This window comes from Puma concolor, chromosome B2 (genome assembly GCF_028749965.1).
Source record: "Puma concolor isolate L17-30 chromosome B2, mPumCon1.1.hap2, whole genome shotgun sequence".
NCBI lineage: Eukaryota > Metazoa > Chordata > Mammalia > Carnivora > Felidae > Puma > Puma concolor.
The window spans coordinates 59,377,703-59,391,233 of record NC_141671.1 but is presented as its reverse complement, the minus strand read 5'-3'; the positions used below and the strand labels follow the sequence as shown (position 1 = coordinate 59,391,233).

The window sequence follows — 13,531 nt, the reverse complement described above, 5'->3', positions numbered from 1 at the left end:
GGCTCTACGCTGATGGTGTGGAGCCTGCTTGAGATTCTGTCTCCCCCCACTCTCTCTGCCTCTCCCTCTCCCTCTCTCTCTCTCGCTCTCACTCTCTCAAGATAAATAAACATTAAAAAAAAAAATAAAAGAAAAAGAAAATAAATAAAGGGGCACTGAGTGGCTCAGTCGGTTAAGCATCTGACTTCAGCTCCAGTCATGATCTAGCAGTTGGTGGGTTCAATCCCCACATCAGGCTCTACGCTGACAGCTCAGAGCCTGGAGCTTGTTTCGGATTCTGCGTCTCCCTCTCTCTCTGACCTTCCCCCACTTGTGCTCTCTCTCTCTCTCTCTCTCTCTCTCTCTCTCTCTCTCAAACATAAATAAATCTTAAAAATAATAAAGAAAGAAAGAAGAAGAGAAATAAGTGCAAAATGAGGAAATGAGAATTCCTGTTGTTTTCTGTCAAGTCATCATGCAGGAAGAAAAGAATTCTAGAACTATATGTTTCTTGAGAACTTACCACCTTTTTCGTAGATTCTCGAGATAGTGAATAGATGCAAATATCCATAGTATTAGTGGCATTAGTGCCACACACAGCCTAGACAGAGAGATAATTCGTGCCATCATATCACTATCTATGTGCTCCATTATGATGAGCTCTCTACAGAGGACATGTGTAGATCAGACTTACTTCTCCAGGTCTGACCACTGACAGCCTCCATAGAAACAGATTAGATGATCACCACTTCTCCTGGAAGGGCCCTATCATGTTTAGAATATTACATGAGGAGGCTTTATTCTTGAAAGATCAAGGCTTAGGCTACATCCTTTTTAGATCACAAGGCTCATATGAGACTGTATAAAGCTTTGGTCATGTGAACCAGCAATAATCTTCAGGGTTTGGAAGCCCAAGGGATATTTCACCAGACTACTATTCAAAAATCCTGATTTCTTATCTGATGGAGTTTTTCAAGAAGGATGGAATTTTATGTTCATAGGAAAAAAGAAATGCAGAAGTACCTAGATAAAATGCATTTTCAAAGGAATGTTATCTTTTAGGGGTTTTTTTTTTTCCAACAAATGTTTACTGACCACCAACTATGTAACTATGTTCTAGACATCATACTAGCCATGGCCATTCAGTAGAGAGTGGTCAGAGGCACTTTTGTTATGCTGGTAAAGACATGTAAATCCATTTGGTATACAAACAGTCATACAATAACAATTCTAATTATTGATATGGACTCTATAGATATTATAGAGGAAATTCTAGAAAAACTAGAAATAAAATATGTAGTCCAATTTTGAATCATAAAACTATCTCAATATTATATACTTTATGTCAAAGTATTCTTAATATTTGATCTCTGATCATTAACAGATTCTTTTATTATTATTATGGGTGACTGATATCATTCTTCAGAATATTATTCTCAGATTCAGACTGACACTAACTTTACCTTTCATCTCCCAGTCCAGTTAGCTAACCACATGCAGAAACCTGCAAGTATCCTTTACAAGACAGCAACACTGAATCAACAACTTGGAAGGTTTTTTCCCCTTATCTAACCAACAAGTTCTCTCAACATGGGAGAAATATACTAACTAGATGTAAATTATTGGTTATTGGTTTTGTGACTGGACATTGATTTGTTACTTGAGACCTGAGAATTTTATATAGTAAAATTTTTATAGAATTGGAAATTATGTAAATGATGCAAAAGCTTGCCAGAAAGCAGAAATTATTGAAAGAGAACTTCAGTTTAGTGAACCTTTCCTAATGAAACATGATAGTTCCAATTAGCATAAATCGAACGTTTCACTTTATATGAAACTGGGAAGAGTTTATTGCTTCTTAGAACTGTAATTGATGGGGTAACTAAGCCTATACTACTTAGAAACAGATTTGCTTGGTGGTTTTATATTGGATGTTCTGCCTGATGTTTCCTTTATAATTCTACAAGAACACCATGTCATGAATTTAGCGTAAAAATCATCTGAACTGTTTCTTCCAATTATCAAAATTATCAAAAAGATATTTCAATTTAAGAAGGCATATATCACCCTGAGAAAATTTTCAAAGAGTGTTAAGCTACAGGTAGGTAAATCCACTATTATAAAATGGCAAAATTAGCATATATAAGTCACGGGTATGTGATTTGTGAGTTACATTAAGACCCTGCCATTAGAAGATACCCACCCCTACACACACACACACACACACACACACACACACACACACACACACAATTGCTCTAATATTCTGCTGTTGCTGACTTAATAATTAACCATTTTTAGCAAGTGGATCTATATTTTCATTTGTACTGGCCCCCACAAATTAGGTAGACAGTTTGCTATATAAACAATAAAATAGGGGGTCGTGGGTGGCTCAGTCCATTGAGTGTCCAACTCTTGATTTCTGCTCAGATCATGGTCTCATGGTTAAGTGAAATCAAGCCCCACTTGCAGCTAGGCCATGACAGCACAGAGCTTGCCTGGGATTCTATTTCTCTCCCTGTCTGTCTCTCTCTGCCCCTCCCCTGCCTGCACTGCATACGCACATTCTCTTTCTCTCTCTCAAAATAAACAAACTTAAAAAAATAAAAAATTAATAATGTTTTTTGATAGTGTTGGAAAAATTCAAGCTGTCAGTTATTTTAGTAAACTTTAAGGAGTAAACTACTAGTTCTAAGAGGAAAGTAGATCAAACCACAGAATTAGATTGATATGAAACTGTGACAACTGGGAATTTTGGTGGTTTTTTTTTTTTTTTTTTGCTATATTACACACTCATCACCTCAAGTAGAAAGTAAGGATGATGTACATTATGTCTTCAAATGTTACTGTCAATAGAAACATTGTTTTGCTCAGATCTTAACATGTTGATAGTGATTATTAAATTTAATTGATAGTGATATCCATTAGGCTATTAGAATAAAAGAATGTTTTTATTACCTAAAACAATCAACTGTAGGGTAGAACTGTTCATAACAAATGTTGAAGATGTAATAAGAGGTAAACATATAGCACAATGATTATGTGTGTGGATTCTGGAGTCTTAGTGCCTACATATAAATCTAGGCTCTGCCATTTTTTTAGGTCTGTGACTAGAGAATTAGAAGGACTATGGGATAATACTAGTTATCCCATAATCGTAATTTCTTACTTAGTTGAGATGATTTAAGAGTAATTCTGTCTCAGGAGAGACTCATATTTCCAATTTCTTACTCTACATCCATATCTGGATAGCTAATGAGCCTATCAAGTTTAAAGTACTTTAGGGGACTCTTGGGTGACTCAGTCAGTTGAGCATCTGACTCTTGATTTCAGCTCAGGTCATTATCTCCTTGTTGGGAGGCATGGAGCCTGCTTGGGATTCTCTCTCTCTCCCTCTTTTTCTGTCCCTCCCCAACTTGTGCTTGTGGTAGCTCACACACTCTTTCTATCTCAAAACAAATAAATAAATAAACATTTAAGTATTAAAAAAATACCAGTGTTCTTCACCAGTGTTCTTCAAATTAGTAAGTTGCACCACTACGCACATCACTGATAGGAACAAAAACTTAGGAATCATTGATTATATATATATATATATATATATATATATATATATATATATATAATATATATATATATATCTCACAGCTTCCATTCTTTCCTGTACTCCAGACTCCCTTAAGAGTCTACTATCTACAAAACATTAACTTAATCCTTTCATAATATAAATCAAACTGTATCTTTTTTCCTAAATATTAAGTACTCCAATGGCTTTCCATAACTCTCGTAATTAATTCCAAATACAAGAAACACATTATCTTACCTATCTTGCCTATGTCTGTGACCTCACTTCCATCCACTGATGGCCTTCCGTTCATCTCTTTATTCATATCCCCCATCTTGCTGTCTTTCAAACATGCAATGCATGTTCCTGTCTCAGGGCCATTATACCCCTCTTCTGTTTGCTTTGAATGCTCTTTTCCTCAGAAATTCACATTCAGATCCCTGATCAGAAAAGACTTCCCTGGCCACTCCCTTTAAGAGTCCTCCCTATTTGTCCTTATTATGTATCTCGCAAAATTTTGTCTTTAAGCCACTTATTACTCATTAGTATTAATTAATTAATTCTGATTCCTTTACTAAAAGATAAGCTATGTAATGAAACAAACATTGCATATCTTGTTAGTTATTTTATTCCAAGCACTTGCAACAATCACTGACACTTAGAAACTGATCATGAAATATTTGTTGAGTAAAGACATAGAAGGCTACACAGTGACCATGGAAAGTGGATGACCATATTCTCATAAAGGTTTGATTCAAAAGATCCTATTTGCATTTTTCTCCTCAAATATAGATTCAGAAAGAAAAAATTTTTTTAAGTCATGCAGTTTTGTAGAAATGGCTATCTTTGTCATGGCACATATTACATTTCAATAACTATCAGCAAGTAAGTTATTATGCTATTCATGGTAGGTACTCAATACATATTTGATAGATGAATGATGAGTGAATGAGAGATATATTGGCAAAATAAGTAAATTAGGGTAACTGAAGTTAGGAAAGAAATATAACTTTAATATTTGCTGAATTAAAGCAAATTTAAATATTTGAAATACTTATATCCTTCAGTGTAATCCTGCAGTTATGGGAAAAGAAATGTTCAACCATTTATGGTTTAGTTTTCTTGTAACATTACCAAGTGAGGGAGAGATTGATACCAACCAATACTGGTTGATACAGCAATAACTTCTAAATTTTTCCTAGAATAATACAAATTTACTTTTCATTCATATGAAGTCCAAGTGAGTGTTTCTGATTTCAGATATTCTCCTTCAAAGAAAGATCTATGGATCTGGGCTACTTCCTTTTTGTGGCTCCTCTATCATTAATATGTGTTTTCTGAAGTCGCCACATGGAAGAAGAGGCTGGAGGTTCATGCATAGCAGACTCTTGTCAATCAATCTGAAAGTGACATACTTCATGATCATTCACATTTCATTGATTAGGAGTAAATGACGTGGTCTCACATAAACACAAGAGTGAGTAAAACATGTCCAAGAGGAAGAAGAAATAAGTTTAGTGAACATGTGGTAAGCTTTGCCATGCAGTTTTGAATTTAACTAAGGAAAATATAGAAGTTTCTCTAGGATAAATTATGTTAGTGTGTGTGTGTGTGTGTGTGTGTGTGTGTGTGTGTGTGTGTGTGGAGGAGGAGGAGAGAGAGAGTTCAAACAATTAAAATACTGAAATAAATTTGGAGGAACATTTAATTTTAAAAAAGGCTCTATGATTTTAATTGCTGGTACTTGGGAATATAATAAGACATTTCTTATCAAGCTCAAAATTAGGAAAATAAATTCACCTTTGAGACTTAAATACTGAGAACAGCACATGATGGATGTGAGCCTAGGCATACAAGATAGGAAAGAGAAAGTATGGCTTCCCACCAGGAAGAATGGATGTATTAACATATCCAGTGATATAATAGTCAACAATATTAGAGAACATATCAGAACCATAGAGACAAATGTTAGTAGTTCCAATGTAAAGTTGTCTAAAGATAGATATTTAGTCTATGAATATCAGGTATTCCAGATCATTCTTATGGCAGTATCTTAGCCTTACATCATTAAGTATTTGAATCACCTTGTTTTACATGTTCTGATCTAGTGTACCTCAAGGATATCTGTGATTCTTATGTAGCAATGGTGACATGGGGAAAACTTGTTGATCATGGGGCTTTGAGGATCCCTTAACCCCATGGTAGTGATTTCTCAAGGTAGTTGATAATAACTTCTGATTATGATTTAGTAGGAAAATGTTGATCGTGCAAATATTTTTGCGCTATGTAACAGCTATATTTTCACCATAATCTAATATATTTGCATTCTGATCTCTATCCTAGTTCCATGTGTATTTTCAACAATCTTTGAATTCTTTCCAAGCCTTGCTGCTTACCCTTGAGTAGAGAAAAAGACAAATCTCTTGGTCCTTAATATGTGGAATCATAAAACATATGTTTTTCTTGCTGTTTCTTCTATCGCTTCTAGCTTCACTTTTTACCATTTTCTACATGTTAGATTTTTTTTTAAATTTTTTTTAACGTTTATTTATTTTTGAGACAGAGAAAGACAGAGCGTGAACAGGGGAGGATCAGAGAGAGGGAGACACAGAATCCGAAACAGGTTCCAGGCTCTGAGCTGTCAGCACAGAGCCCGACACAGGGCTCAAACTCACGGATCGCGAGATCATGACCTGAGCTTAAGTCCACCGCTCAACCGACTGAGCCACCCAGGCGCCCCTACATGTTAGATTTTTTAAAGCAGTTATAAAACATCAAGAATTCTCTGACCTTATAAAAACTTTCAGGTGTTAATTGAAAGTGAATACAGAATTTATAACTGAAACAAATGAAAAAAGGATATCTGAAGTAAAATTTACATTTTGTGCAAATTATATGAAATCTTGAACAAATACTAGCCCAGTTAAGTAAGGATACCTGTTGAATGTGTCCTTAGTGTTAAGAAATAGGCATGCATTACTATTTTTAAATAATATTTGAATTGTATTTTCATAAAGTTCAAAATCTACAAATAGTGTAACTAAGTGTTAATTCTATATTTAAAGGAGAATCCCCAGATATATTTGTACTTATTTATGTATGTATCACAATTCTCTTCCCATAAGCTAAAAACAATTTCTTTATGCAGAAATTATCTTGTAAGTTTATGGCAGAAATAGGCTATTCACATAAACCTAAATCTATAAGGATCATTGCTCCGTAAGCCAATACAAATTAAAATGATTCAAACATCACAAGAAAATGTTTTCAAATTATCTGTTGCATATACTGCATTTTACATTTGCTTCCAACTAAATATGACATTTAGAGTGGAAGAGTTTATAATTTGTAATGAAGCTTTTAGATCCATATTGACTACCATACAGCACAAATTCTTCCTTGGAAAAAAAAATACCCTCAAAGGAAATGTGAAATAGTATTTTGGCTTAAAATTAAAGAAATTAAGAATACATTTAGGCATTTAATTGAGCATATCCAAAATTTGAAGGATTAATTTTGAAATACAGATAAAATTTACCCTAAAGACTTTATTTTCAAGCAAATTAAGGTGATGATTTGAGCTACCGAATATGACAAGAAAATGCCTCAAAACTAACTTAAAAACTTCTCTCTTGGTGACAAAGAAACTGTGAACTTAGTTATTATAATTATTGTTTGCAGGCCTGCTCCACTGGGCTTTTTTGTGGTGCTGAAATAAGCAGAATTACCTGTTTACCTCTTGTCTCTCAAAGAATGGATGTCATTTCTACACAAACATATACAGTATCTGCTTATGACACTTCAATCAGTAGCTTTCCATCAGCAAGGGCTACAAGACTGTGGACCATCATGAATACTAACCCAGATGATCCAGGTAAGTAGATGAAAATAAGATATATAAAAGATTGAATTTGATGTGTATTGAAACCTATTTTCTGACTTATTTCAAATCTTTATTTTTCTGAGTTACATAATTTTTCAGGGGTATAAAATTATTTTAGAATTCTTGTTATGTTTCAGTTTTAAGTTTTGGTTTAAGAATATTGATGTTCTTTGCTAATAAATACTCTTTCTTAAACAGTAAAAAATGTTTATTAATATCTTTATTATGATATGTAAATTTTGGTAGATAACTGGATTCCAGTCCCAGCTGATTTTAACTATCCATAAAACTTATTTAAAAAAACTTGTAATACTTACTTTATTCTATCTTTATTTAACATTCTCTGAATCATTATGTATAAATTTATATTCCTATCAATTTATTGGAATTTTTTAATCTGCCTTTTTTCCAAATTTGAAGAATTTTGACATCTTGAGTATGTTTCAATATGTCTTATTTAATTTACTAAATCAAATGATGCTATATTGTAAATAGTATATCATATGTTAAATTCCAAGTTAATTCTTTTTATAGTCAGTGTCACTCAGGATAATAAGAATGAGAATTATACCCCTTAACAAGGTATTCTTTGCTTAGGAAAAATATTTTTGAAGGCTACTGGATATTATAAGCAGGCAGGTAGTCTTCCCTATTTTTTGTCTTTGTAATTCCTGTTCTTTTAAAGACTTAAGTTGAAATATAATATTATCAAATATAAAGTATACTGTGCCTATTTAGAAATTAAAATAATATTTCTAATATTTTTTAACCAATATGTTATATATTCATTGAGTCTATCAGTGACAAAGTTGTAATTTTTCATGTTTCATTATTCAAAGGAGTCATTTGGTGTGGAATATGTCAATTCTTTCTTTTCCCTCTGTGCATACTCATTGCTTGTATGTATAACTATAAATATGTGAAATAAATAAAAATGTTTATGAAATAAATACAAAATTTAATATAACATAAATTATATATATTGCTTTTCTTTATAATTGAAGTATAATTGATATAGAATATTCTATTATTTTCAGGTATAAATCATAGTGATTTGATATTTCTATGCATTATTAAATGATCCCCATGACAAATTTTGTTGCCACCTGACACCATACATAGTTGCTACAATATTATTTATATTCCCTGTGCTGTACATTACATTCCCATGACTCACCCATTCTATAACTGGAAGTTTGTACTTCTTAATCCCCTTTATCTATTTTTTCCACCTTGCTTATCTCTCCCTCCTCTGCTAACCAAGTTTATTGTCTGTATCTATGAGTATGTTTCTCATGGTATTTTTTGTTTTGTTTGTTCATTTATTTTTAGATTCCACATGTAAATAATATCATACAGTATTTGTCTTTCTCTGACTTATTTCACTGAGCATAATACTCTCTAGGTTCATCCATGTCATCACAAGTGAGGAGCTTCCATTCTTTTTTATGGCTGAGTAATATTCCATTGTGTATATATAACATCTTTATCCATTAATCTAACAATGGACATATAGATTGAATCCATATCTTGGCTATTGTATACAATGCTTCAGTGAACATAGAAGCGTATGTATCTCTTTGAACTGGTATTTTCATTTTTTCCAGATTGATATCCACAAGTGGTACTGCTGGATTGTATGGTATTTCTAATTTTTAATTTTTTTAAGGAAATTCCATATTGTTTTCTACAGTGGCTGCACCAATTTACATTTTCACCAACAGTGTACAAAGGTTCCTTTTCTACAAATCTTCACCGACACTTGTTACTTATTGCCTTTTTTTTTTTTTTGTTATATATGAAATTTATTGTCAAATTGGTTTCCATACAACACCCAGTGCTCATCCCAAAACGTGCCCTCCTCAGTACCCATCACCCACCCTCTCCTCCCTCCCACCCCCCATCAACCCTTAGTTTGTTCTCAGTTCTCAACAGTCTCTTATGCTTTGGCTCTCTCCCACTCTAACCTCTTTTTTTTTTTTTTGTTCCCCTCCCCCATGGGTTTTTCTTAAGTTTCTCAGGATCCACATAAGAGTGAAACCATATGGTATCTGTCTTTCTCTGTATGGCTTATTTCACTTAGCATCACACTCTCCAGTTCCATCCACGTTGCTACAAAAGGCCATATTTCATTTTTTCTCATTGCCACGTAGTATTCCATTGTGTATATAAACCACAATTTCTTTATCCATTCATCAGTTGATGGACATTTAGGCTCTTTCCATAATTTGGCTATTGTTGAGAGTGCTGCTATGAACATTGGGGTACAAGTGCCCCTATGCGTCAGTACTCCTGTGTCCCTTGGATAAATTCCTAGCAGTGCTATTGCTGGGTCATAGGGTAGGTCTATTTTTAATTTTCTGAGGAACCTCCACACTGCTTTCCAGAGCGGCTGCACCAATTTGCATTCCCACCAACAGTGCAAGAGGGTTCCCGTTTCTCCACATCCTCTCCAGCATCTATAGTCTCCTGATTTGTTCATTTTGGCCACTCTGACTGGCGTGAGGTGCTACCTGAGTGTGGTTTTGATTTGTATTTCCCTGATAAGGAGCGACGCTGAACATCTTTTCATGTGCCTGTTGGCCATCCGGATGTCTTCTTTAGAGAAGTGTCTATTCATGTTTTCTGCCCATTTCTTCACTGGGTTATTTGCTTTTCGGGAGTGGAGTTTGGTGAGCTCTTTATAGATTTTGGATACTAGCCCTTTGTCCGATATGTCATTTGCAAATATCTTTTCCCATTCCGTTGGTTGCCTTTTAGTTTTGTTGGCTGTTTCCTTTGCTGTGCAGAAGCTTTTTATCTTCATAAGGTCCCAGTAATTCACTTTTGCTTTTAATTCCCTTGCCTTTGGGGATGTGTCGAGTAAGAGATTGCTACGGCTGAGGTCAGAGAGGTCTTTTCCTGCTTTCTCCTCTAAGGTTTTGATGGTTTCCTGTCTCACATTCAGGTCCTTTATCCATTTTGAGTTTATTTTTGTGAATGGTGTGAGAAAGTGGTGTAGTTTCAACCTTCTGCATGTTGCTGTCCAGTTCTCCCAGCACCATTTGTTAAAGAGACTGTCTTTTTTCCATTGGATGTTCTTTCCTGCTTTGTCAAAGATGAGTTGGCCATACGTTTGTGGGTCTAGTTCTGGGGTTGCTATTCTATTCCATTGGTCTATGTGTCTGTTTTTGTGCCAATACCATGCTGTCTTGATGATGACAGCTTTGTAGTAGAGGCTAAAGTCTGGTATTGTGATGCTTCCTGCTTTGGTCTTCTTCTTCAAAATTACTTTGGCTATTCGGGGCCTTTTGTGGTTCCATAGGAATTTTAGGATTGCTTGTTCTAGTTTCGAGAAGAATGCTGGTGCAATTTTGATTGGGATTGCATTGAATGTGTAGATAGCTTTGGGTAGTATTGACATTTTGATAATATTTATTCTTCCAATCCATGAGCAGGGAATGTCTTTCCATTTCTTTAAATCTTCTTCAATTACCTTCATAAGCTTTCTATACTTTTCAGCATACAGATCCTTTACATCTTTGGTTAGATTTATTCCTAGGTATTTTATGCTTCTTGGTGCAATTGTGAATGGGATCAGTTTCTTTATTTGTCTTTCTGTTGCTTCATTGTTAGTGTATAAGAATGCAACTGATTTCTGTACATTGATTTTGTATCCTGCAACTTTGCTGAATTCATGTATCAGTTCTAGCAGACTTTTGGTGGAGTCTATCGGATTTTCCATGTATAATATCATGTCATCTGCAAAGAGCGAAAGCTTGACTTCATCTTTGCCAATTTTGACGCCTTTGATTTCCTTTTGTTGTCTGATTGCTGATGCTAGAACTTCCAGCACTATGTTAAACAACAGCGGTGAGAGTGGGCATCCCTGTCGTGTTCCTGATCTCAGGGAAAAAGCTCTCAGTTTTTCCCCGTTGAGGATGATGTTAGCTGTGGGCTTTTCATAAATGGCTTTTATGATCTTTAAGTATGTTCCTTCTATCCCGACTTTCTCAAGAGTTTTTATTAAGAAAGGGTGCTGGATTTTATCAAAGGCCTTTTCTGCATCGATTGACAGGATCATATGGTTCTTCTCTCTTTTTTTGTTAATGTGATGTATCACGTTGATTGATTTGCGAATGTTGAACCAGCCCTGCATCCCAGGAATGAATCCCACTTGATCATGGTCAATAATTCTTTTTATATGCCGTTGAATTCGATTTGCTAGTATCTTATTGAGAATTTTTGCATCCATATTCATCAGGGAGATTGGCCTGTAGTTCTCTTTTTTTACTGGGTCTCTGTCTGGTTTAGGAATCAAAGTAATACTGGCTTCATAGAATGAGTCTGGAAGTTTTCCTTCCCTTTCTATTTCTTGGAATAGCTTGAGAAGGATAGGTATTATCTCTGCTTTAAACGTCTGGTAGAACTCCCCTGGGAAGCCATCTGGTCCTGGACTCTTATTTGTTGGGAGATTTTTGATAACCGATTCAATTTCTTCACTGGTTATGGGTCTGTTCAAGCTTTCTATTTCCTCCTGATTGAGTTTTGGAAGAGTGTGGGTGTTCAGGAATTTGTCCATTTCTTCCAGGTTGTCCAATTTGTTGGCATATAATTTTTCATAGTATTCCCTGATAATTGTTTGTATCTCTGAGGGATTGGTTGTAATAATTCCATTTTCATTCATGATTTTATCTATTTGGGTCATCTCCCTTTTCTTTTTGAGAAGCCTGGCTAGAGGTTTGTCAATTTTGTTTATTTTTTCAAAAAACCAACTCTTGGTTTCGTTGATCTGCTCTACAGTTTTTTAGATTCTATATTGTTTATTTCTGCTCTGATCTTTATTATTTCTCTTCTTCTGCTGGGTTTAGGCTGCCTTTGCTGTTCTGCTTCTATTTCCTTTAGGTGTGCTGTTAGATTTTGTATTTGGGATTTTTCTTGTTTCTTGAGATAGGCCTGGATTGCAATGTATTTTCCTCTCAGGACTGCCTTTGCTGCGTCCCAAAGTGTTTGGATTGTTGTATTTTCATTTTCGTTTGTTTCCATATATTTTTTAATTTCTTCTCTAATTGCCTGGTTGACCCACTCATTCGTTAGTAGGGTGTTCTTTAACCTCCACGCTTTTGGAGGTTTTCCAGACTTTTTTCTGTGGTTGATTTCAAGCTTCATAGCATTGTGGTCTGAAAGTATGCATGGTATGATTTCAATTCTTGTAAACTTATGAAGGGCTGTTTTGTGACCCAGTATATGATCTATCTTGGAGAATGTTCCATGTGCACTCGAGAAGAAAGTATATTCTGTTGCTTTGGGATGCAGAGTTCTAAATATATCTGTCAAGTCCATCTGATCCAATGTCTCATTCAGGGCCCTTGTTTCTTTATTGACCGTGCGTCTAGATGATCTATCCATTTCTGTAAGTGGGGTGTTAAAGTCCCCTGCAATTACCACATTCTTCTCAATAAGGTTGCTTATGTTTATGAGTAATTGTTTTATATATTTGGGCGCTCCGGTATTCGGCGCATAGACATTTATAATTGTTAGCTCTTCCTGATGGATAGACCCTGTCACTATTATATAATGTCCTTCTTCATCTCTTGTTACAGCCTTTAATTTAAAGTCTAGTTTGTCTGATATAAGGATGGCTACTCCAGCTTTCTTTTGGCTTCCAGTCGCATGATAAATAGTTCTCCATCCCCTCACTCTCAATCTAAAGGTGTCCTCAGGTCTAAAATGAGTCTCTTGTAGACAGCAAATAGATGGGTCTTGTTTTTTTATCCATTCTGATACCCTATGTCTTTTGGTTGGCGCATTTAATCCATTTACATTCAGTGTTATTATAGAAAGATATGGGTTTAGAGTCATTGTGATGTCTGTATGTTTTATGCTTGTAGTGATGTCTCTGGTACTTTGTCTCACAGGGTCCCCCTTAGGATCTCTTGTAGGGCTGGTTTAGTGGTGACAAATTCCTTCAGTTTTTGTTTGTTTGGGAAGACCTTTATCTCTCCTTCTATTCTAAATGACAGATTTGCTGGATAAAGGATTCTCGGCTGCATATTTTTTCTGTCTAGCACACTGAAAATCTCGTGCCAATTCTTTCTGGCCTGCCAAGTTTCAAAAGAGAGATC

At 35.0% G+C, this 13,531-nt stretch overlaps 1 protein-coding gene across 1 annotated transcript in view; it reads left to right on the top strand.

Annotated features, from left to right (window-relative positions):
* LOC147581008 (protein eyes shut homolog) overlaps window positions 1-13,531 on the top strand; it is a 345,678-nt gene that overhangs the window by 23,676 nt on the left and 308,471 nt on the right. Inside the window, exon 3 of the mRNA XM_086707166.1 lies at window positions 7,226-7,418. Coding sequence (XP_086563292.1) covers window positions 7,298-7,418 — 121 coding nt within the window. The 5' untranslated portion in view covers window positions 7,226-7,297. The remainder of the gene's footprint in view (window positions 1-7,225; window positions 7,419-13,531) is intronic.